This window comes from Caloenas nicobarica, chromosome 17, assembly GCF_036013445.1.
Source record: "Caloenas nicobarica isolate bCalNic1 chromosome 17, bCalNic1.hap1, whole genome shotgun sequence".
In the NCBI taxonomy this organism is placed as follows: domain Eukaryota; kingdom Metazoa; phylum Chordata; class Aves; order Columbiformes; family Columbidae; genus Caloenas; species Caloenas nicobarica.
Genome location: NC_088261.1, coordinates 6648664 through 6669962, shown reverse-complemented (window position 1 = coordinate 6669962; position 21299 = coordinate 6648664). Strand labels below are relative to the sequence as shown.

At 42.9% G+C, this 21299-nt stretch overlaps 1 protein-coding gene across 5 annotated transcripts in view; it reads left to right on the top strand.

Annotated features, from left to right (window-relative positions):
* Nucleotides 1–21299, top strand: part of CUX1 (cut like homeobox 1) — a 263475-nt gene that overhangs the window by 215706 nt on the left and 26470 nt on the right. For 3 of the 5 annotated variants that reach the window (XM_065647491.1, XM_065647490.1, XM_065647489.1), the window contains 4 exons: nt 1027–1329; nt 5301–5489; nt 10235–10499; nt 15598–16615. The exons of 1 other annotated variant lie outside the window; for it this stretch is intronic. In XM_065647491.1, the coding sequence (XP_065503563.1) occupies nt 1027–1329; nt 5301–5489; nt 10235–10499; nt 15598–16309 (1469 nt within the window). In that variant the 3' untranslated portion in view covers nt 16310–16615. Of the gene's footprint in view, nt 1–1026; nt 1330–5300; nt 5490–10234; nt 10500–15597; nt 16616–21299 lie in introns of those variants that run through there. One more of the 5 variants, XM_065647493.1, reaches the window with a different exon arrangement.

Below are 21299 nucleotides of genomic sequence, written 5' to 3'. Positions count from 1 at the left end.
TGTGAGCTTCCCTCAGAGAAATCGAGGCGAATCCGCTGATGTATGAATCCCAGATACACGCGATTAACGTGTCGAGCGATGAGATGTGAGGCAGCAAGGAGGAGGAAGCTGTGCCACAAAAATGGGAGAGAACTGGGAACGGAGCAATCGCATGTGTTCTTTATCTTTGGAAGGGAATTGTTCTTCTAAAGCACATTGTCTGCATGTTGTTGCTGTAAAAAAATGTTTAGACTGTACCCTTAGATGTCTGGATTTTCTGCATATTCTCAGTACATTCCGTTAGAGATAAGTGTGAATTTATTAGGGGAAAACAACACTTTGTTCAGAACCGATTGTTTTTGGCAAATTAACAGATTCAGAAACCTTTCTTTTAAACCAAGTGTCACAATTACAGATCTGGGTGTCTCTTGATCCACTAGCTATGTGGAATTCTCAAACACGCTAATTAATACAACATAATTACAAACTGTATTTTAATCTTGTTAAGTATTTCTGGGCAAAGAGAAGTGCAAAAATGTGATGCGGGTGATAAGAAACAAAATGAAATCAATAACACTCTCAAGATATGAAGTTGTAGCAGTTGTGGAAAATCCCTCATTGACGCTACAAAATAGTGGCTGAGTGAGTTTCTTACAAGTCGCAGAAGGAGACTTAAACTGGTTTATAACAGTAGATTTAAGAGCATTCTCATACAAAAATGTTGTGGAAAGCAATATATGAGAATTCCTGACCAAGGAAATTTCTTGCAATCTTACCAACTATTGCACTTCTTCTTTTCTTGATTTTTCTTTGTATCTGTGCATCTTGTCTTTATAAGAAAGCAGAGATGACTTAAGACAAAATTAGGAAAAAATTCTGTTTTTAAAAAGAGGTTTTTTAGTAACCAAGTCATATCAAGTAACATTTTGCATACTAAGGCATTTCTTTAAGTAGGTAGAATATAAATGAAAAGGAAAGTTAAATATCCTGCAATCAAAACATTACAATTATGCTAAAGTGGGGACTTTTTTCTTTTTTTAATCACAGAAAGCACTCCAAAGACTTCTGCCAGTTGCAGTCCTGCTCCTGAATCTCCCATGAGTTCCAGTGAATCGGTGAAAAGCTTGACTGAACTGGTACAGCAACCCTGTCCCGCTATAGAGACCAGTAAGGATGGCAAATCCCAGGAACCCAGCGAGCCGCCTGCTTCTGAATCCCAGTCCACAACCCCGCTGCCGCTGTCGGGCCACTCGGCGCTCAGCATTCAAGAACTGGTTGCGATGTCCCCTGAGCTGGATACGTACGGCATTACGAAGAGGGTCAAAGAAGTGCTAACGGACAACAATCTTGGTAAATCCCTTTATTGCTCATTTCTTGGCCAAAGTAAAATGGAAGCGTCCATGCTTTTCTGTTTAAGCTGTATTTCAGTAGATGTTTACAAGTATATTTGGGTTTGACTCTGACCTAAGGTTTGATCTGTTAAAAAATACATTCTTTTTTTTTTACCAGTAGAAAAATCCTTTCCAATTGTCACACTTGCTTAAAATGTCATCATACTCTTGCTCTTAAGCTCTGCTGCAGGCTCACCAGCCAGTACTGCTCCCACCTCCCTAAACACAGTCCAGCAGGAACACCAAAACTCCAAAGCCAGGGAGATCTCCCCTTTGGAAATGCTGATTTCCCCGGGCTTGTAGACTCCAGGCCCCAGCATTTTAGGCTTAGGTGACACAGAGGAGTCAGGCATGATTGGAAAGGAAGATGCATCACAAGCAAAATATAGCGTACCTGTCGGGCTAGGAAGGTAAATTCAGACTCAGTTGAGGCTTAGATCAACCTGTAGGTAAGTGTTTGGGGCCATCCGGTTATTTTGCTTAGGGATATGCAAAGCTAAAGCTGCTTTTGCTTACAAATGAGTTTTTGGGTGTCAAATTAAGTGTAATGTCCAGATGTATACTTGGAATAGTCAAAGGAGTATGGGAAACCTTTAGGTGTCCTTTGACGTCCCTGGCAGGAGGGCTGCCCCAGTGTCACCTGCTTCTGGGTTTAGCGTGGGATTCATCTTACCTGCATTTAGATGTTCAGAATAGATGTCTGAGATGGTTGGGATGAATCACTCTCCAGAAGTACCAATTTCTCTCCTTTCACTACAGATGGGACCAAAAATATAAGTTTAGATTTAGACTGCTACAGATACTTAGTAAGAAGAATTCCATCCATGTCGTCTGAACGTTATGGCTTCATAAGTAAAAACTCCTCTTTTATTGGCTAGACATAGAATAACATGTTATTCTCTTAGATTTTTTTCTTCTTAAAGGGAAGAAATACTGGGATGGGGGAGGTTGCAAGTTCTCGTTTGATGTAGTTTGGGAAAAATTACGTACTTTGCATGAGGTTGTGTTCCACTGAACCCACCAGAATTACTGGCTTATGCACATTGACATGGGCAGATTGTAGTTGCTCGTTCAGTGGAGATAATTTAGAGATAAAGCCACAAGCCATGGTAAGGGTTTGCAGGTTCAAGCCCCCAGTTCTTGGGCAAAAATTGCTGTTGAGTGCTGTACCTGCTCTGATGTTCCAGGGAGCTTTGAAAAAGTATTTTTGTTTACATTTGCTTTGATGCCATTTTTACTTAGTCTTTTTTGTTTCCCATGATTTTTGTTTTCCTACAGTGTGGCTGACAAGCCTAAAAAGCAGCAGAAGAGCCAGGAAATGTGCCCCAAACTCTGCATTAGGTGTGGAACCAGTTTCAATGTCTCCTTTTGCGCCCTCAGTGTGCTAGTGCACCAGATTGACTCGGTGCACAGGTTTTTCTGTCTTAGGCCACCGGGCTTTGTGAACATGTCTGAGGCGACTGGTGGTGACTCAGTTGTTCCAATATCATCAGCCAGTAAAGACCACGATTGTGCAAAACCATTCAGATGTGTTTGGCGGGTGTCTCCTCCCATGCCTTTTAGCATTTGTTCAAGAGTCATCATTTTAACAAGTGATGCTGGTAGCATTAACACTGAGGTGTTGCTGGTATTCCTAGCCCAAAATGTTGTAGTATTATCAGTGATTCTCTGTTGGGCAACATATAGTCTAGAGAAGCAAGCAAATGAAGGGCTGCAAAGGTGGTGATTTTGCAGAAAGGGCCAGAACTAGCCATGAAACCAGCAGAATTTACAGAAAGTTTTGTCCATCAGTGGGAACAAGCATGAGGGGTATTGGGGTAAAAGATGGGAGGGAGAATTAGCAGGAGTTTTAGGAAACCTGTACCTAAAAATGTTCCAGTTATTAATAGTGATGAAGATGGAGCGCGATATACCTGCTGCCTCCTGAGAATTATTCCTAACACATTCCCCATTATCTTGGGAGCCTTTCAGGTGTTTTATCCTGTCCCGGGATAAAATAAATGACACAAACATCTTTAGCTTTGTTCTTAACACCTAGAGAACCTGATGTTATCTCCTTCCATGTTTGCATTTTTAATTTTTAGGCTATAGTTTGAGGTTCATTTCCTTTAGCAGAATTGCTCATACCTGCTCTGGGCTGTTTGTTCCCAACCCTTTTGCAAATTTGTGCCAGTGTTCCTGTTCATGTGGCCACACGATAAACCGGACCAGTGGGTCTGAGTTGGAAGATCTCTAAAGTAGCTGTCTGATCTTGCAAGTAGCTGGCAGGTTTAAAGGTAGATGGATAATGCCTTACTGATGTTTTTAAATAAAAATAGGGAGTATGTTAACACCGCAATACACACACAGTTTAAAATTGGCCCTGTACTACTACTATTCCTGATATTAAGGGTAGTGGAAAATCACTTATGACTTAGGAACTTAAGTGAATTCTGAATTTAGGTTTCTGTTCAGTCTGTAAGAACGATTTTCAGGGTTAATTTCAGAGCTTATCAGCAGACTGTTTCATGTTAGCCCTATCGTCGTTTCCCTTTTCTGCCTTTCATTATCTCAGCTGCTTCCTGCAAAAGCTTTGCAGACCCACCTGCCCCATGCGTCTGAATGGGATGTTCTGCAGCTTCTAGGTGGTCCAAAATTCATGCTTCTCCCCATACAAGAGAAAAGATTGGCCAGGCCAAAGGTTTTGAGGTGTTTTTGAAGAGGAGGAGGAGATTAATGGAATTAAGCACACAGGGGAGGGCTTTACCGAGTAGATATTTTCCACAGCCTGTTTGTGACAGGACCAGACAAGGCTGTAAAGAGAAGAGCTGATGGTGCTTTTGCAAGCGCGGGCATGTCCTGCAGAGCTGTAGGAGCACAAGCCCCCACGTATCTGCATCGTCCCCTGGGGATCTGTTTGTTGCCCCTGGCCGAGGCTGCTGGCATCGCTAGGCAGTGGAGGAAGAGCGTTCTGCGTTGGGTGAGCGAGGGCATTCAGAAGCTACAGATCAGACATGAGACCCTGAGACCTAAACTTGGTCACTATGATCTTTGGGTTACCTTGAAAACACAAGATAGCTGCGCTTCTATCAGAAATCGCCGGCGATGACTCAGATGACTTCAGGCTCTGTCTTGTAACAAAAGCTCGTGCAGATCAAGGCAGTTTAGGAAGAACATTGAAGTGAAGGGTTTTAGAGACACAGCTGTGTGGTTGGGCTTGAGCTGCACAGGCCATTTCCACAGTTCTTGCTAAGTTACATCTTAACCATGTAAAACTAGGGTTACTAGTGCAAATACAGATGCTGTACATTGAAAAAAGCATATGTACTTTTTACCCTGCTAGATGATAGCATTTAGAAAGAGAACAAAAATTAGATATTCTTAACTAGAAGTACTGTAGAGGCTACAAGAAGAGCTGTTAAATTGTAAAATGTTATTATCTGCAGTTGCTAAATGGTTAGAACACCACAGATAGTACAGCACAGCAAATATGCACACGTGTCTTTGAGGGCACTTACATGACCATTGCTACATGGGGGGTTGCGTTGGTCTTGGTTCATTGATTGCGTGAAATGTCCGGATCGCCCTGCTGGAATTAAGCTGTTGCGCTGCCCTCCTGCCAAAGAGTTAAGTGGCCTCACTGCACTCACTTGTTGTCTGCTCAGCTAAAAGTTCCGTTTACTTTTAATCTCATTAATTTTATTTTTTGCACACTGTTTCACTGTAAGGTCCTGGTCCCCAAAGGTGCTGAGCTCCCCTCTTTACCACAGTCAGATCCTAAGGATTAAACTAAAGCTCAATATTTACACTTTTGGGGGGCGGGTAGAGTTTTATTCTTCTAAATGTTTCTTTTGGGTTTTCAATTCTGAAGTAAGAATAATTGACGAATGATTTTAGTTAGCCTCGTCTCTTAGCTGAATGAATTCATGCTATTTTTCAATTTCGTATTAGGTCAGCGTTTGTTTGGGGAGACAATCCTAGGGCTAACACAAGGCTCTGTCTCAGACCTTCTGGCTCGCCCGAAGCCCTGGCACAAGCTGAGTCTGAAGGGACGGGAACCCTTTGTCCGCATGCAGCTGTGGCTGAACGATCCCAACAACGTGGAGAAGCTGATGGATATGAAACGAATGGAGAAAAAAGGTAACTTGGAGCGGACTGCTGACTCATGTTTGCCATGATTTCGAAGATGACCGTGTCTTTTATAATTCTCTGTAAATAGTATAGAGGCAGCATTGATCTGGTATTACGCGGGTTATGCAAAAGGACTTCATGACAGCTTTTTCATAGCTTTAGTTGATGCTAGCTCAAGCAGATACATCTAAAAAAAACCCCAAAAACGTATTCACCAGCTGTCATGAAATCATTGCTATATTCTCCTGTAGATTAATTACTGAGGCCCTGGTGTATCACTGATAACTTGCCTTACCAAATGAGAAATGTGAGTTTGAGAGCTGGCTGTGAGTTATTAGTTAATAGGGCTGCAGCTGGTCACAGATGTTGGGCTGGAAGAACTGTGCATTGATTCCTGAGAGAGCTGCTTGCCAGTCCTGCACTCATGGTCGCTAGGAGGAAAGAAAAATGCAGTCTTTATGAAAAGGTATTTGAAATTAGTTAAATTTGTAGCCTTTATAGGGATGGGGGAAGGTGATTGTGTTAATACATACGGTCGTGAGTACGTACCTGTGAGAGATCTAAGGTGTTATTGGGTATTTTGGTAGGGAGTATATGGTGAAAATTTATCCTACTCTCCATATTTTAACTTCATTCCTAAAAACCAGTGGTTATTTAGAGCCCTGTTTTTAGTACGTTCTTGTGATCTTACAAGAAATACTCTTAGGCTGCCATTATCAGCAGTTATCTAATTAATGATATATACATCTTTCAAGCTAGCCCTTAATGATATTAGTAGCGACAGCATTAATCGTGTGCACTGAAAGCGCTGCTCTTGACTGATGTCCTGAAAGCATTAACACATTTGATCAAGAACTTTGTGATTATATTAAAAATTGCGGTGAGGGAGCTTCTGGGAAAATTCTGGCCTTGCATGCTTTTAAGAAGAAATTCAAATCCTTGTCATAGTAACCAGTATAATATAATGCAGCGTAGTATCTTATCACAAATGGTGTATCATCTTCCACGGGGAGTAGAATCCACTTGGGTTTCCCACTTACAACTGTAAACCAAAGGGAGCCACAGTGTTTTTTGCTGTATTAGAAATATGGCAGAAATAAAATTGTCGACGAGCTGGATTTTTATAGCCTCAAAGAGAATATCACCCATAATGCAGGAAAATAAAATAAAAATAATTTAAAAGTAGTACTGACAATGTCCTTTCAAAACTATTTTCTAAACTGGATTCTTATCAAATACTGTGCAATACATATGCTGTATAGATGGCACCTGAATAGAGATAAGGCTGTAAATCATGCGAGACTCTGTACTGAGCTCCTGAACTATGTAAGTGCTGTCTGCACAGCAGAGCACTCTAAAGTGAATTCAACCCTGTATTTTCTGCAAAATCCTTTCATGCGGGTAAGGATCCTGTGATTTAACCTTTTAAATTGCTCTAGAGCCACATTAAGAATTCAACTTAATGTCAGTTAAAGAACAATGCAACTGGATCTGCTACCAGCGAAACATTATTATCAATTATTTCTCTGCCACATTTTATTAAGGGAGCAAATTAATAATTATGATAAAGGTGAGCCAAATATATCTTTTTTTCCCCTGTTCTGCCAATTTGAAGCTTGTGCTCTAAATGTCCATTTTAAGAGGCTGTGAAAATCTGCAGTGTACATTAAGTAACCTCTTTGGAGGAAGCCGGGGGTTGGTGCTCACTAGGCTGAGACACCGCAGCACCTTTTCTGCTTTGGGAGAGTTCATTCCTCTGCCTCATCACCTGCTGGTAACATCACACTGCTCACTGAACACAACCTCAGGCCTGCTGTCAGGAGAAAATTTAATTCCCTTTATTTCCCCATTATTTCGCTTTTTAATAATCCTGTTCAATACCGCGTAAGATAAAAATTATATTAAAAGGGGCTGTGTTTTAGCTCGGTGGGCGGCCGCTAGTTCTGCAGTAGTGTCTGCTGCGGCTGGAGCTGCGCACGTGCTGGGGAGCGTTCCCAGAGGGACGTGGTGATGTCGGGTTGGCAGCAGCAACGGGGAAAAAAGGTGGTAAAATTCAGGAGACAGAGCTGGCCTTGACAAGTTGGTCTGTACCCACATCAAGTCCTTTGCTCTAATTACTGGGGGTTTTTTTCCATAGGTCTCCTGAGAAGTGGAGACCGATCAGAGGAAAAAAAAATCAAACTTCTCCAAAAATCAAGCGTGTTTGCGACTGGGATTGCAGTGTGAGCCTTGCTGTCACTGCAAATGTGCTGAATGGTCTCCTTATGTTGTCTACACACAGCACATATGTTTAAAATAAGAATTCAAAAGGAAAAGCTTTTATAAACGTCATCTAAAGTTTCCAGAGAGCACCGTTAAAGCCTAAAGCTTGGGTGCCGGTTCAGCACATGGCGAAGTGCCAGGACTGTGCCTTTGGCCCAGTGGAAATTTGTTCTGATAACGTATTATCCTCCAGAAAAACAATTGGTTATGACAGAACAGTGGGACATCCCCTTTATTTTTCTGTTACTTAAACACATGCATTTAGATAATTTGTTCCATTCACATGAAAGAGACCCAAATAAGCTATTGCTACTTTTGCGACCCCAAGGTGGGGTTACAAACGCAGAGGTAGACACAGGGCAGGAAATATTTCCCAAGCTGTCACAGCTCCGTGCTGTCCTTAGGAGTCTAAAGATGGGAGCTCTGACCTGCCAGCAATGCCATCCTTTGGCGAGCAGAGAAAGCAGAGATTCGGAGCATCCCGGTGCATGGGCGTCTCGTGTTAACTCAGTCGCCTGACCACATTCCAGAAACTCCAGTTAGAGTTGAACACCTGAACACCTTTTACATCTTCCACGCGAGGTTCTGGTTTGTCTCATGGCCTCCTCGAAGCTGCGGCACGTTGCTGAAGCGATAGCTGCCGTCCCTCAGCCCTCTTGGGTCTGCTGTCAAAAGGAGACAAGGCAACCTTGTATATAGAGTTTGCATGTCGATGCAAGTTTGAAATAACACCGAGGAGTCTTTGAGATTAAAGACCTTATACGAATGTGAGATTATATTGCTGGAATGATTAATTCCATGGTTGAAGGTTGTAACAGTTCCTGGAAGGCTGCAAAAATAAGGCAGATAGGTCACCTTGAAATAATGTGCTTGCCTGTGGTCACTTCGCAGTTCTTCAGCTGATCGGCAAAATTCAAATAGGTGATTTTTAAAAAGAAGATATTTAAATAAACAAAACAAACAAAAACCAACAACACTTTACTTTTCCTGGTTGTTTCGAAAGCATGCAGGACTGTATCATGGCAGAGTGATGGATCATGAGCAGCGCACATTCTGTTCCATATCAGTGATCTTACACAGTAGGCAATCCACAGGTAATCTGTCATATTCAGGAAAAACAAAATGAGGGCCATGCAGATACCCCCAAAGGTTACAGAGTGTGTTCAAAATTCACTTTGATGATAATAAGACACAGTGTAAAAAGGTCCCGCTGGACTGGAGACGGACAACATAGCCAGTCTGTCGGGAGCTCTGCCAGGAGAAGTTGGCTTCTGTATGAAGGGCTTTCAACATTTCAGTTCATTTGATTGCATTGAATTTTTATTCTTTGCGCACCCTCGGCCTAAAGGCAGAGCTGCGGGTAGAGAGAAATGTTATTTTTTGAAGAATTTGGTCGCTGACCGGTGTGACATGCACCACGCCGGTCCCTGGCTCCAGTCAGAGCTCCTGGCTGTTGGGGATGGAGCGCCTGCTAGATTGATGTCAGGCTGGTGTCATCTGGAACTTAATAGCCGAGGTTATCAAATTGCAGCTCCCGAATACCTAAACTCTTAAATATCTAGGAGGTATTTAACAGGCCATTAAATATTTTATTGACAAGATTCATCTATATTTGCCATTTTCAGCCCCCTCATTAGCAATGCTTGTGCGTGATACTGCCAGGTGCAGTAAATCCCACCTCTCTTTGCCTGGTGTAAATGAATCAAGTCAGTGACAAGCATTTCCTTGCAGAATTTGCCTGGATAATTCAATCCCCATCAGGGAGGACAAGTCGGCGGTGGTATCTCGGGCTTCTGCCATCAGCCGCACCGAGCTCCATCAGTGCAGCAAGAACTTTCTTAAAAGTATATCCATTTTTGAAAGTCTTGCGTAGGGGAGGAGGATGCTGTGGGCTGTTTTTCTTTCATAACCTGTCACCACTATAGTGAAGATCTGTAGGAAAAAGGAGCAAACGCCTGACGGTTTGTCCCGCCCGTCGCTGAGATCTCTGGGCTCCGGGCGCCATCGTGTGTTAGAGACGCGGCTGCCGCTGCCTGCAGCTTCCGTAGTCAGATCTGTAATTCGGACACCTCAGTGTACACCTTTAGTGTTTAACAACCAAAACCATTTCAGCTGAAGTGAAGTGCAACTGTCCTAACTGGGTGCTTGTGTAGAAGTTCACCACTCTTGAAAGAGTGAATTTTAAATTCATCATGTTAACTGAACCCTGTTATTCATGTTCCATGTTCACTGAAAAAGCAGAAGACTCTGGCAGGTTTCCAGACGATTTACCCACTTCTCTTCTCCTTCTTTCTTCTTCTTCTGGCTCTTGCAACCTCCCCACATTTGCTTTCCTCTGATCTCTGACGATGCTCCTTCCTTTCCACTCTCTCCAGGTAGCTCATCCACGCATCTACAACCAGTCATCTCCGCGTTTACTCCACAGCTCGCGTATTCATTGATTTTTTGCATTTGTATTCGGCTGGGGCTCATCCAATGCGCTTCTCTTTCAGCCTACATGAAACGGCGACACAGCTCTGTTAGCGACAGCCAGTCCTGTGAGTCCTCGTCCGCTGGCATCGACTACAGCCAGGGAGCCAGCCCGCAGCCGCAGCACCAGCTCAAGAAACCCCGCGTGGTGCTGGCGCCAGAAGAGAAGGAAGCTCTGAAACGAGCCTACCAGCAAAAGCCATACCCATCACCAAAAACCATTGAGGAACTCGCCACGCAGCTCAACTTGAAAACCAGCACCGTGATCAACTGGTTCCACAATTACAGGTATGAGATCTCCCGGGAGCCCTGCCTGTAAAGGATTTATTTTATTTGCTTTGGCAGGGTGCTGCTCTGCTTCGGCAGACTGTGTCTGCTTCCGCTAGCGTTGGGCGGTTGTACAAAATGAACAGTTTCGACAGCAGGGAGGTTCTAACTAAAAGTAATGCTAATGCACTAGCCTAATTTTAAGTCATCCCTGAGGAACAGCAATATTCACATATTGATGTAAGTAGTGCTTTTAAACAGAAAGTCTCGCTTTTGGGGTGGGCATGGATTTAGAGATGTCCACTATTGAATATTTATAAATCCCATTGCAGTAAGCAAGACTGGTCTTTCTTACTTGCATATGCACACTCCCACAGATACATACTCACACGTATATACACACATATAGGTGTGTGTTACACCTGGGTCACTTGGTGGGGGATACCTGGAAGTGTCCTCTACTGGGTGCTATCAGAATTGCACTGCTTCCGTCATATAATTTTCCCACAGAAGAGCAAAAAGAGGATTTTCTTTAGGTCTTGATTCACTAAGCTCTGAAAATAGACACAGTGTGTGCTGTATTTCTGGGAAGCTCCACACAGTCGTGAAGGACAGAGAACCGATAACCCCAAAGTCAGATGTGGCTGCAGATTTACGTCCTTGTTATGATTAAATCATTGAGTCCCGCTGAAATGAAATAAGATGTTGCTCTGTGTAGTTCCTTTCCCATATTAGAAGGAACCTTCTCTGCATTTGAACCGTTGAAGTAGGTTTTGGCCTGAAGACACCAATAAAAAGAAACAATGCTGGAATTGGATATAAGAATTAGAAGGATTTGAATAAACATTATCAACTGTGCTTGGGAATCTTAATTAGTGCAGCAGACTTTTCTCCAAGAAATTCGTGCTAATGAATATTGAACAGGTACAGTTAAGATACCAGATTTAATACTATTCTGCTCCTTCACTTGGAGCCAGTAATGTTCCTAATTAGCCCAGATTGCTCAACTTGTTTGTTTTTAGAAACAGCTAAAATTTAAAGGGTATTTTCCACTTTGGCCCTACTCAGCTTTTAACAGGGAAGTAGCTGAAGCAGAAGCAGCACTGTTTAATGAGATGTCTCAGAAATATTATGCACAATAGTTAAATAATGTTGATAGTAAACAATATAAAATCTAAAAATTTTTACCAGCGGGTAATCATATTTACACTGAATTTCACTGGCTTGAATTCGCTACAGATGCAGCCTCTTTCACTGCTCAAATGCAGGCCTCTCTTCCAGTTCCCACTTCTAGGCAATTATACACAAGCTGGAGGAATGCCTATGAAAATATGTTCCCTTTGGCCTGACAGCAAAATGTGCTGTTCTCACTTAGGCAGACGAGTGCGGGAGCACTGGTGGCATGTGTCATCTTCCTCATTATCAGGAGATCTCCTGTTCGGGCATGCTGCGCGGAAGCCTGACAAGTCATGATTGATCAGCGTGTTTAGCCACACCAAGCTATACATTAATGCAGACTAGGTGCTGACAGTTGTATACAAAATAAAAAATGTATAAACAAGGTGCTGGAGGCTGGTGGGTAGCACAAGCCTCCCAGCACCGAGGGATCTGGACCCGCTCCCGGATGTGCTGCTGAGTCTCCCGGACTTCAAAGAGATGTTTCGAGCCTGTTTGGAGCCCTGGGTGCTCTGAGCGGTTGCCACCACTGAAAAATCAAAACACTTGCCTGTTCTTTTCTGCTGTACAATAATTTTCTTAGCTTTCATGCATGAAGTACTCTTAAATAATTTGCAGGACGTTGCAGAAGAGATACTAGTTACATGTTCTGCTAGAGGATCAGGGTCTGACTGTTCTGCAACTCATGTATTGCAAGAAATGGGTAGTCTTTCTCCTCTTCTCCAGGACACACTCCTATTTATCTCTTTTATACTTTACCTCAGCCAATTGCTTTGCCAAACTGAACAGTCTTCATACAGCAGCAGTTCCGCATCTCAGATCTCTAAGTGTTCTTTAATATACATTTTTCTTTAACTTCATGTAAGGCAGGGTACAGATTTGGCCAAGTTTGTTTTCCTGTCCCTTGGGAATCCTGTTGCAGTGATGCTTTTCCTTCAGGATTCAGCCCAAACCTCACTTCCCAAAGGTGGCTGCTACAGCAGAATCTACCTTTATATCCACCAGAAGGGAGGTCAGCCCTAGTATTCGTTTTATGCAGCAAAAGAAATTGAAAAAAACAATCCTCAGCAGGCAAAAAAATAATTCACTGCAGAATATATATAGGTATAAAGGATTTTGATATGTCTGCAAACTTCTCCAAGTCTACGGCCTTGCATCCATGCCAATCACATAGGTCTCAGAACAGAAAAATAAACGTACCTTACTCTGCAGTAGCGAAGCACATACAGGACGCATCAGAGTCTGAGACTCTATTGTCTTAAGAATGGTACAAAAAATTAGGAGGTGGGGATTTCTAACCCGTTTCACATGTGGAAACTGGCACATAAGCTCAGTAAGGTCACAGAGGTGATACTACAGAAGCACCAGGAATTAACCCAAACTTTCCTGAGTTGTAATCTAGTGCTGTTGGATCCTAATTTTCATTGCTCATACTCTGGGCATATTTTTCAATGAAGTGCAGCGTTGTGCCTGTTTAGATGTTGTGTGAAAGCTTGTGCAGGGAACTTCAACATATACCCCAGGAGATGAGATCTCTGATATTTTGAGTTACACTGATAAATGCCAACAGGACGCGTTGATGTTGAGGCCAACACCTTCTACCGAGAGGAATGCTCTCTGGGGATTTCCGAGCTGCTATCACCAGTTCTTCTTTACCATAGGGATTTAATTACTATGTTAATCAGGAGCCAGACTAGATTTCAGAAGCAATGTATTGGGTGTGAATTCCAGGGGTTTGAACAGACATCAAACCTTTTTTCTGTAGGGCTGTGGTCAGATACCCAGTGACCATTTCATCATCCAGTATCTTGCTGGACCTGCGGTATTTTACATGCTGTGGAGGCACAAAGCTCTTACCTGTTTCCCCTCCTGACTTGGGGAACATTACAGGAGCAGCATGTTCTTGATCAATGTCTGTGCAAGATTATACGCATAAATAGAACCTGATAATCGATGTTGCAGGATGCATGCAATTAATGGTAATAGAAAATTAATGTTAGCACCTGTGGTCTTCTGTTAGGTGAATAATATTCTCCTAGGGAAAATTACAGATCCCCTAAATCCTTCAAAAGTGTAGAGTCAGCAAGCACTGCTGAGATACTCTGTTGCATTTCAAGTAAGTCAATAATATCATTAGCTTCAAAAGCAGTAATCAGATGGTGCTCTGCATTTACCCTAATTTTTTTCCATTGTGTGCTGTCTTCTGTAGCGCATTAGGGAAAAATGAAAAAATCGTGCAGCTATAAGCACTGGGACAGCATTTCACTTGTGATTTGCAAGACCCTAAGCAGTTCTCCCTGACTAAAACCAAAAGTGTTATCTTCACTCTGCAAGATAAACTTTTGCTAAACTCGCCCTGTGTCTGTACTCGTGAGGATATTGGGAGCTCCTAAAGAGAGCAGGAGTAGGGAGGAAGGGCCGAGTTAAATGGCAAAGGTAGTGTGTTTGGGGTATTATTGCGCACTTCAAGTAATAGCAGGCACAAGGTGGGACACCGGGCAATTTTAACTACACGTGGAATGCATTCATTCCCTTGAAATGCACCCTTGCCTTGTCAATTTTCATGTTCTGAAATCGATTTTTTTAAATAAAAAATGAGGCAGAAGCCAGACTAGCTCATAGACTGACAGCCTGTCAGAAGGCTGTGCTTCCCCAGGGTGGTTTCAGAAAAACAGACTTTGTTCCATCTTCACATCTCCTTGGTGTCCAGGAGAACACCAGGGGCATTCTCCAGATTTTTTTCCATGTGTGTTTTTTGTTTAGGCAAATCGTGGCTCACTTCTAGTAGAAAACTGAATTGTTTTGTATTTACAAACTGTTTTCTTCTGGATCTACTAGAAATGTATTTGTATTTTTTAAATCATCCCTTTTCTGGTCCAGTGTGTTGTGAAGTTTCACCTTGCTGATGTCAGACTTTTAGTGGGAATGGGAGACTGCAGAGCTTTTAATCTCTGTCCCTTAAACCATGTCCAGTGCTGTAAAAATTGAGCATATAATTACAAATGTTACTTAATTTAAACTTGAAAAAAAAGAGGGGAAGATGATCTGTCATTGGCTTTCACCAGTCATTTTAGTACAAATTTATTATCTGCGTAAAGTTTATATTTTTGCTTTATTCTGTAATGCCTGCAGTGGTTACTGGATGGGCCAGTCATCAATGTCAGATTTACAATAAATACGCAAAATCCTGGTTGACGTCACAGGGGTCAGTCCCAACACCGAGCACTGCAGAATTTACCAGAAATGGCTTTTCTGTTCAAAATCCCGTCTGTGACCACCTGCCCTCCTGCTGCACTGTGGAGGAGCCCCCGGGTGGTCCCTTTGAGCACAGCAGGGGTCGTGCGGCTGAGGAAAATGAGATTACAGAGTCACAGACTGGCTGGGGTTGAAGGGACCTCTGGAGATCATCCAGCCCAACCCACCTGCTAGCGCAGGGTCACCAGAGCAGGTCACACAGGTGGGTCCAGGAGGGTTTGAATGTCTCCAGAGAAGGAGACTCCACACCCGCTCTGGGCAGCCTGGTCCAGGGCTCTGGCACCTCAAAGTAAAGAAGTTTCTCCTCATGTTCAGCTGGACCCTCCTGTGTTTCAGTCTGTGCCCGTTGCCCCTCGCCCTGGCGTTGGGCACCACTGAACAGAGTCTGGTCCGTCCTCTAACACCCACCCTGGAGATATTTATCAGCATTGATAAGATCCCCTCTCAGCTTCTCTTCTCCAGGATTAAGAGCATCTTGACAATATTCCATGTCGTTCCAAATGCCTTTTCATCAGTCCTTTGGGTTTGACGGGTGTGAGCGCTCCCGCTGGCCCCGCTTGGTGCGGCTGTCCTGCAGCCAAGACAAAATGGCGCCTTAGGAAAGGGCGTCTGAAATGGCGCCTGTGGTAGAGCAGGGTGGCTCTGAGCGACCCCGGCAGACTCACCATCCCTCTCCCCTGTCTCCTAGGTCTCGCATCCGCCGGGAGCTGTTCATCGAGGAGATCCAAGCCGGGAGCCAGAGCCAGGCCGGGTCGAGCGACTCTCCCTCCGCCAGAAACAGCCGGGCGGCTCACAGCTCCGAGGGAGACAGCTGCGATGGCGTGGACGCGGATGGCCCACCCGAAGGCAAGCCGAGCGGCCCGGAGGCGGACGAGTACAGCAATGCAACCACAAAGTCTCAGGGAGGGTCAGCGGAGTCGGCTTTCGAAGCCGGGGAAGAGGCACTGCGAGGCGCCAGGTGTTCGGAGAAAGCGGAGCCGTCGCAGGTGGAGAGCCCGGAGGACACCGACGACGAGGGCAGGCTCAGGGCGCCGCGCCAGAGCTCCCCGCCGGCATCGCAGCGCCCGGGAGAAGCTCTGGAGACACTGCCAAACTCTGCCACGGAAGGGGATGCCTCTACCTCAGCTGCCTCCACCTCAGTCCTTACAGGGGAGAGCTCCTACAAGTCAAAAGAAAGTTCAGAGAAAATCTCCAGTGTGCCAAGTACGAGCTCGACGCCGGCCGCAGGCTCGCAGAAAGCCAACTCTCTCCAGAGCTTGTTCGGCTTCTCCGAGGCGGCGAGCTCCAGGAACACGCGAGACAGCTCCCTGAGGAAAAAGAAAGCGGCGAACTTGAACAACATCATCCACCGCTTGGAGAAGGCCGCGAGTCGAGAAGAGGCCGTCGAGTGGGAGTTTTGAGATTTAAACTCGCCCAACTCTGGAGAGCTGGGAAGTGAAACTGGACCTCTACTGGTTTTATCGTGTTGCGCACTTAACCGCCCTGCGGGCCACAGGGCAAAAACGCCATAGGCCAAGGTGCATATAGAAAACAAAAAAAAAAAAAGGAGCGTTAAGCCCAATTTATGTTTGTGTTTTCGAGGAAGAAAACTGAAATGTGTAGTCAAGCTTTTTTGTACCCTGAAGTGTTTTTATTATTGCCCTAAGTGATTTCCACGGTTTCTGGAATAACTCATACAGCTTTGCCTTGTGCCCTCCTCTTTGGTGTGGGCTTTAAAAAAAGAAAAAGAGAAAAAAAAAAAAGAAAAAAAAATAAGAAAAAAAATCAAACCCACATATTAAAAGGGGGCTTTTTATCTGCCATCTAATGGCTACAGAGCGATAATACACTATTATCTTCTTAAACCAGGAAAAAAGGGGAGATTTTTCAAAAAAAAAAGAAAAAAAAAAGAAAGTTTTTTGTAGCTGTTCAGTTGCCACTAAGAGATTGCACAGTCAACCGACTCTAAACACACTAGTTTGGATTCCTACGTATTTTCAAGAAAAGAAAAGAATCTTGTTGTTTGAAACTTTGAATTTAAAAAAAAAAAAACAAAACACATTTACTCCACATATTTTTTAACAAAACAAAAAAAAGTCACATCAGGAAAATATCTTAATTTGTGGTAGCTGACTTAGTGTTTTCTTGTAAGTGAAATAGAATATTGACACGTAGTGCACATTGTTTCATAGCTTTAACTGATTCTGGTCTTTTGCAGACCAGAATTTGTTTAATACACTCCATTTTAGGCCAAATCAGGACAAAAAAAAAAAAATCTGAATTTAGGTATTTTATAATCTGCTTTTTAACCTCTAACCACAGAGCACGCTGATCAGACCTCATATCTAGGAGGTTTAGGAGACAACTTAGAAACAGCATGTACTTGATCATTTCACTTGGTTCATAGTGTACAGAATTTCCTTTCGGTAAACGCAGATCGCTCAAAAAAACGTTGGCCAGTAACATTTCAGCCTGCTACTTCGGAGACGTATTTTGTAACCCGAAATATTCAGCTTACCTGGAGTCGCTGAAGCGTCAGCTCACGTGTACGATTGCTGTCACACACCACTGAGAGGGGGCTGGAGCTGCCTCAGATCGAGAACTTTTCCTGCTGTTGGTGGCCATTTACTGACTCTCTTCCCACCACAAGCACTGATTTTTAAATACGTTTTAGTTGTGGGAAGCTTATTTTGGCGTGGAAAAAAAAAAAAAAGAGTACATGGCAATGACCAGACGGGCTCTTCCCGAGATGGAAATAGCCCAAACTCCAAACCAAAACGTTTGTGCTCTCTGGTCCCAGTCTAGACCATTCTGCCCTGCAGAAATACAGCCTTTTTCCATTATTTTATGCACAGGTTTAGGGCTGATCAAAGTACAAATCCAATTCTAACTTGTCTCTAACTCCTCCTGTTGTCTATATGTATATGCGTGAGCATAGAGGTGTGTGGAAGGATGTGTGTGTGTGAGTGTGTGCGTGCAATTTTATACGTCTGTGTATTTTCTTACGTACTTGTGCACACATAGAGTGCATTACTGCCACCTTTTTTCAATAAGCTGTTTTATCAGTTATGGCTTCTACAAGTTTGCTAATTTAGACTCCTTTATTGCCATATCTTTAAAACTAACAATAGATGATTTCGGAATATATATATATATATAAATATATATATATATAATTTTTTTTTGCTTATTTATAGGTGCTGTATTTTATTATCTGATTGTTAGGAAGGGATGAAAGGGGGCAAATATTCTTTAGAGGGATAGACTGCCGGCAGTATTGGGTATAATTTACAAGATGTAGTTGTCATACTGTATATTATTGATTGAAGACTTTTGACCGTATTGTGTATCATTGAACTTTTGTCTTAGGTCAGCATCTTTTTGATGACACTTTAATGGTGCATTCATTACTTCTTAAGTTTAATTAATATTACTTTTCTGATTTTGGGGGAGGGAGGGATGGGGAGAGGAGTTCCGACTTTAAAGGTATGTTCCCAATATTACACCTCAGTGTGCTTGTATTAATTCATTAGTAGGATTTTTGACTGTAAGATGTGAAACCACATTTCTTGCATGATGTTTTAGAACTTATGTATTTCATTTACAGTCTCTTAACATGCAACAGCAGCACTTAGCGCAAGTTTTCACAAATTAAGAATCAGTACACTAAAATCAATCCTTTTCATGATTAAGAAGGCTCTAGGAGGCTGAAAGGCAGGGATTTATTTCCTATTCTTACTGCTCGCTGTTTCAGGATACCTCCTTGGGTAATTGGGGGCTTGTGATGCAAAACTAAGATTGAGGAGCAGAGAGAGCAGCTGCCCCTTTCTGTGATGAGCTGGGGAGAGAATTTGTAATTACAGACACCAGTAAGCGACAGCTCGCGCTGGAAGCGGTTACGGCTTCTTATCGGCAGTGCAGTTAGTCCGCGGGAACGGCCAGCGAGGGAAATAACGTGGCAAAGCCAAGCGTCACCTCTCGGCATCTGCACAGTGTCCTGGTTTGACTTTCAGAGCACAGCTCCATCGATAAGTGCACATCCCGATAAAAATACACATACCTTAATACAAGTCATAACAAGACGCGTCTTCAGCCGAGAAGCGACGCTTCTGACTAGAAGACACTGATATTTTCTTACGTTCTTTATTTTTTTCTTTGTCGTTGTTTGGTTCAGGTGGGGTTTTTTTAATTAATTGTAGGCAAGACACTTGCCAGTCTGTTCCTACTGTCCTTGTCTGCTGATTTGAGATCCAGGTGCTTGATGCAGTCAAGTGGTTATTCTTGGCTTTCTTGATAGTGAGGGGTTTTTTCTGTTTGACGATATTTTTTTTAAATTAATATTCCCCAAACTGTTCTTGTGCCTGTGTCTATATGATTGCATTCCATGATGCTTACCGAGAGCTCGTGCTGCATTAGACGACAGCAGAACTGTATTCACAGGTTGAACGCGAATGCAGCACTTAAGGTCAATCTCTCTTCTTAATAAGCAATACGTAAGTGCCTTGAAACTTATATCTTTTTTTTTTTTCTGTTTATTTTTGGTTTGCTTTTCAGGATTCCACTAGTTCTTTAGGATTCTTTAGTATCTGCCTGGTTTTTGATGCTGTAATGATTTTTAAAAAGCATATCTGTAGCTTGCCCTAGAGGAAATCTTTCTTTTATAACACTAACTGTTAATTCTAAGCTCCATTATTACATTTGAGTCATGTAATTTTGCTGGGTAAAGACAGCATTCATAAGTCAGAAGTCACTCCATCCTGCCAAAGGTTGTCATTGGTATCTATTATAAAATTAATCAAATAAAATGCTGTCAGTATTTCCTATATTTTTGGCACTTTATTAATGGCTTAGCTCCTTTTGTTGTTTCCTTTTTCGTGATCTGCGTTGAATGTGGATTAGCCTGCTGAGATGCTGTTGGGGTGACCTGGGCGTCACTTTGGGTCCCGTAGTGACCAACTTATTTAAGGGCAGAGAAACACCCTCGGATGGGGCTCAGAGAGTTGAAGTGATGTTTGTCCCCAGCTGTTCGTTCCCGGTTTTTAGCCAAGGTCACAGCCGCTTCTCTGTTTCCGTGGCAAGTAAAATGGATTAGCTTGAACTACTGCTGAGATTCTCTCGTTGGAGATGAGTTACCTACTGGCTTTCCAAACAGGCAGAGACCTCCCCGGTTTAGAGACTGAACTTCAGCGACGCGGAAAGATTTTCGCTCCATTTCTGACCGAGTGAGGCATTTCGAAGCAACGCTTTGAGGAGAATGTGTATTGGAATAACTTTTTTTTTTTAACTTAATGAAAAGGATAAAAAGGCGGAGGGGAAGAAATGCCAAAGAGCAGCACGGGGGCTTTTTTACCCTCTCGGGTCCCCGATGACGTGGGAAGGGAGAAGATGTTTTTCGGGCACGTGTGACATGGGGCTCATCTCACGGGACGGTCATTCTTGGCAGCAGAGCCCTCGCTGTTGGCATCTCTTTGCCCGATGGCTAAAAGCACAGGTAGTTTTCAGAAAATCTGTAATGCCAGAGACTGCTTTTTTCCTGAGGTTCTTTAAAAGCATTTTTTATTTTCTCTTTCTGTTTCCAGTTCCATGCTCTTACTAAAACTGTGGGTGAAGGCCCCAGGCCTTTATACTACAGTTAAAATTATAGTTTTTTCTCTCGGGATGGTTAGGGAAGGACAAAAGCGTAATACTTTGTTTGCTGAAAGCAAAAGTATCCCCTGGCAGAGGGTTCATACAATAGGGTTGTCAATACGTTTCCATTTTTGAGGATGCAGATTTCAGACAGTGGAATTGCACATGTTTATTGGCAGGAATGCATTTAATTACAATTGCTCTTGATGCCATAAAATCTGACCATTTTATTTATTCATCTGTAAAATGCCTATAAATAGAGGCACTCTCTAACGGAACCTGTATCATTGCACTCTGCCCATATCATGAATTAGTGAGTTCTTTAATAATAAACTCCTTGCTGTAATAGAAAAGATCTATCTTAACAGTTAAAAAGAAAAAAAAAATATGTGCCTTTCTCATTAGGTGAAAAATCTTTGCATTATTTTTATGTAACTTGTGCATATGGGAGGGGTGGAGAGAAGAGGGGTCATGAACACGACAGAATTCTATGCAATATCCTCTGATCCAATTACTTAAAAGTTGCTATTTTTCAGTCCTTTAGTGGGGGAAATAGTGAGTTAGAGACGTGCATCATTCTGATAATTCAAACTACAAAGCTGATAGATTCTCCTAAGGTAGGATTGAGGGAAATCTGACAATGTAATGAAATAATGGAAAATGCTAATAGTGATTGCAGTCCCCACTAGCACAGCTGCAGTCACAAGTCTGTCGTTTGCCATCTTAAAATTATTAATTTCAAGTAAACTTAAAACTTACATGAAATAAAAATGCTCCTGGCAA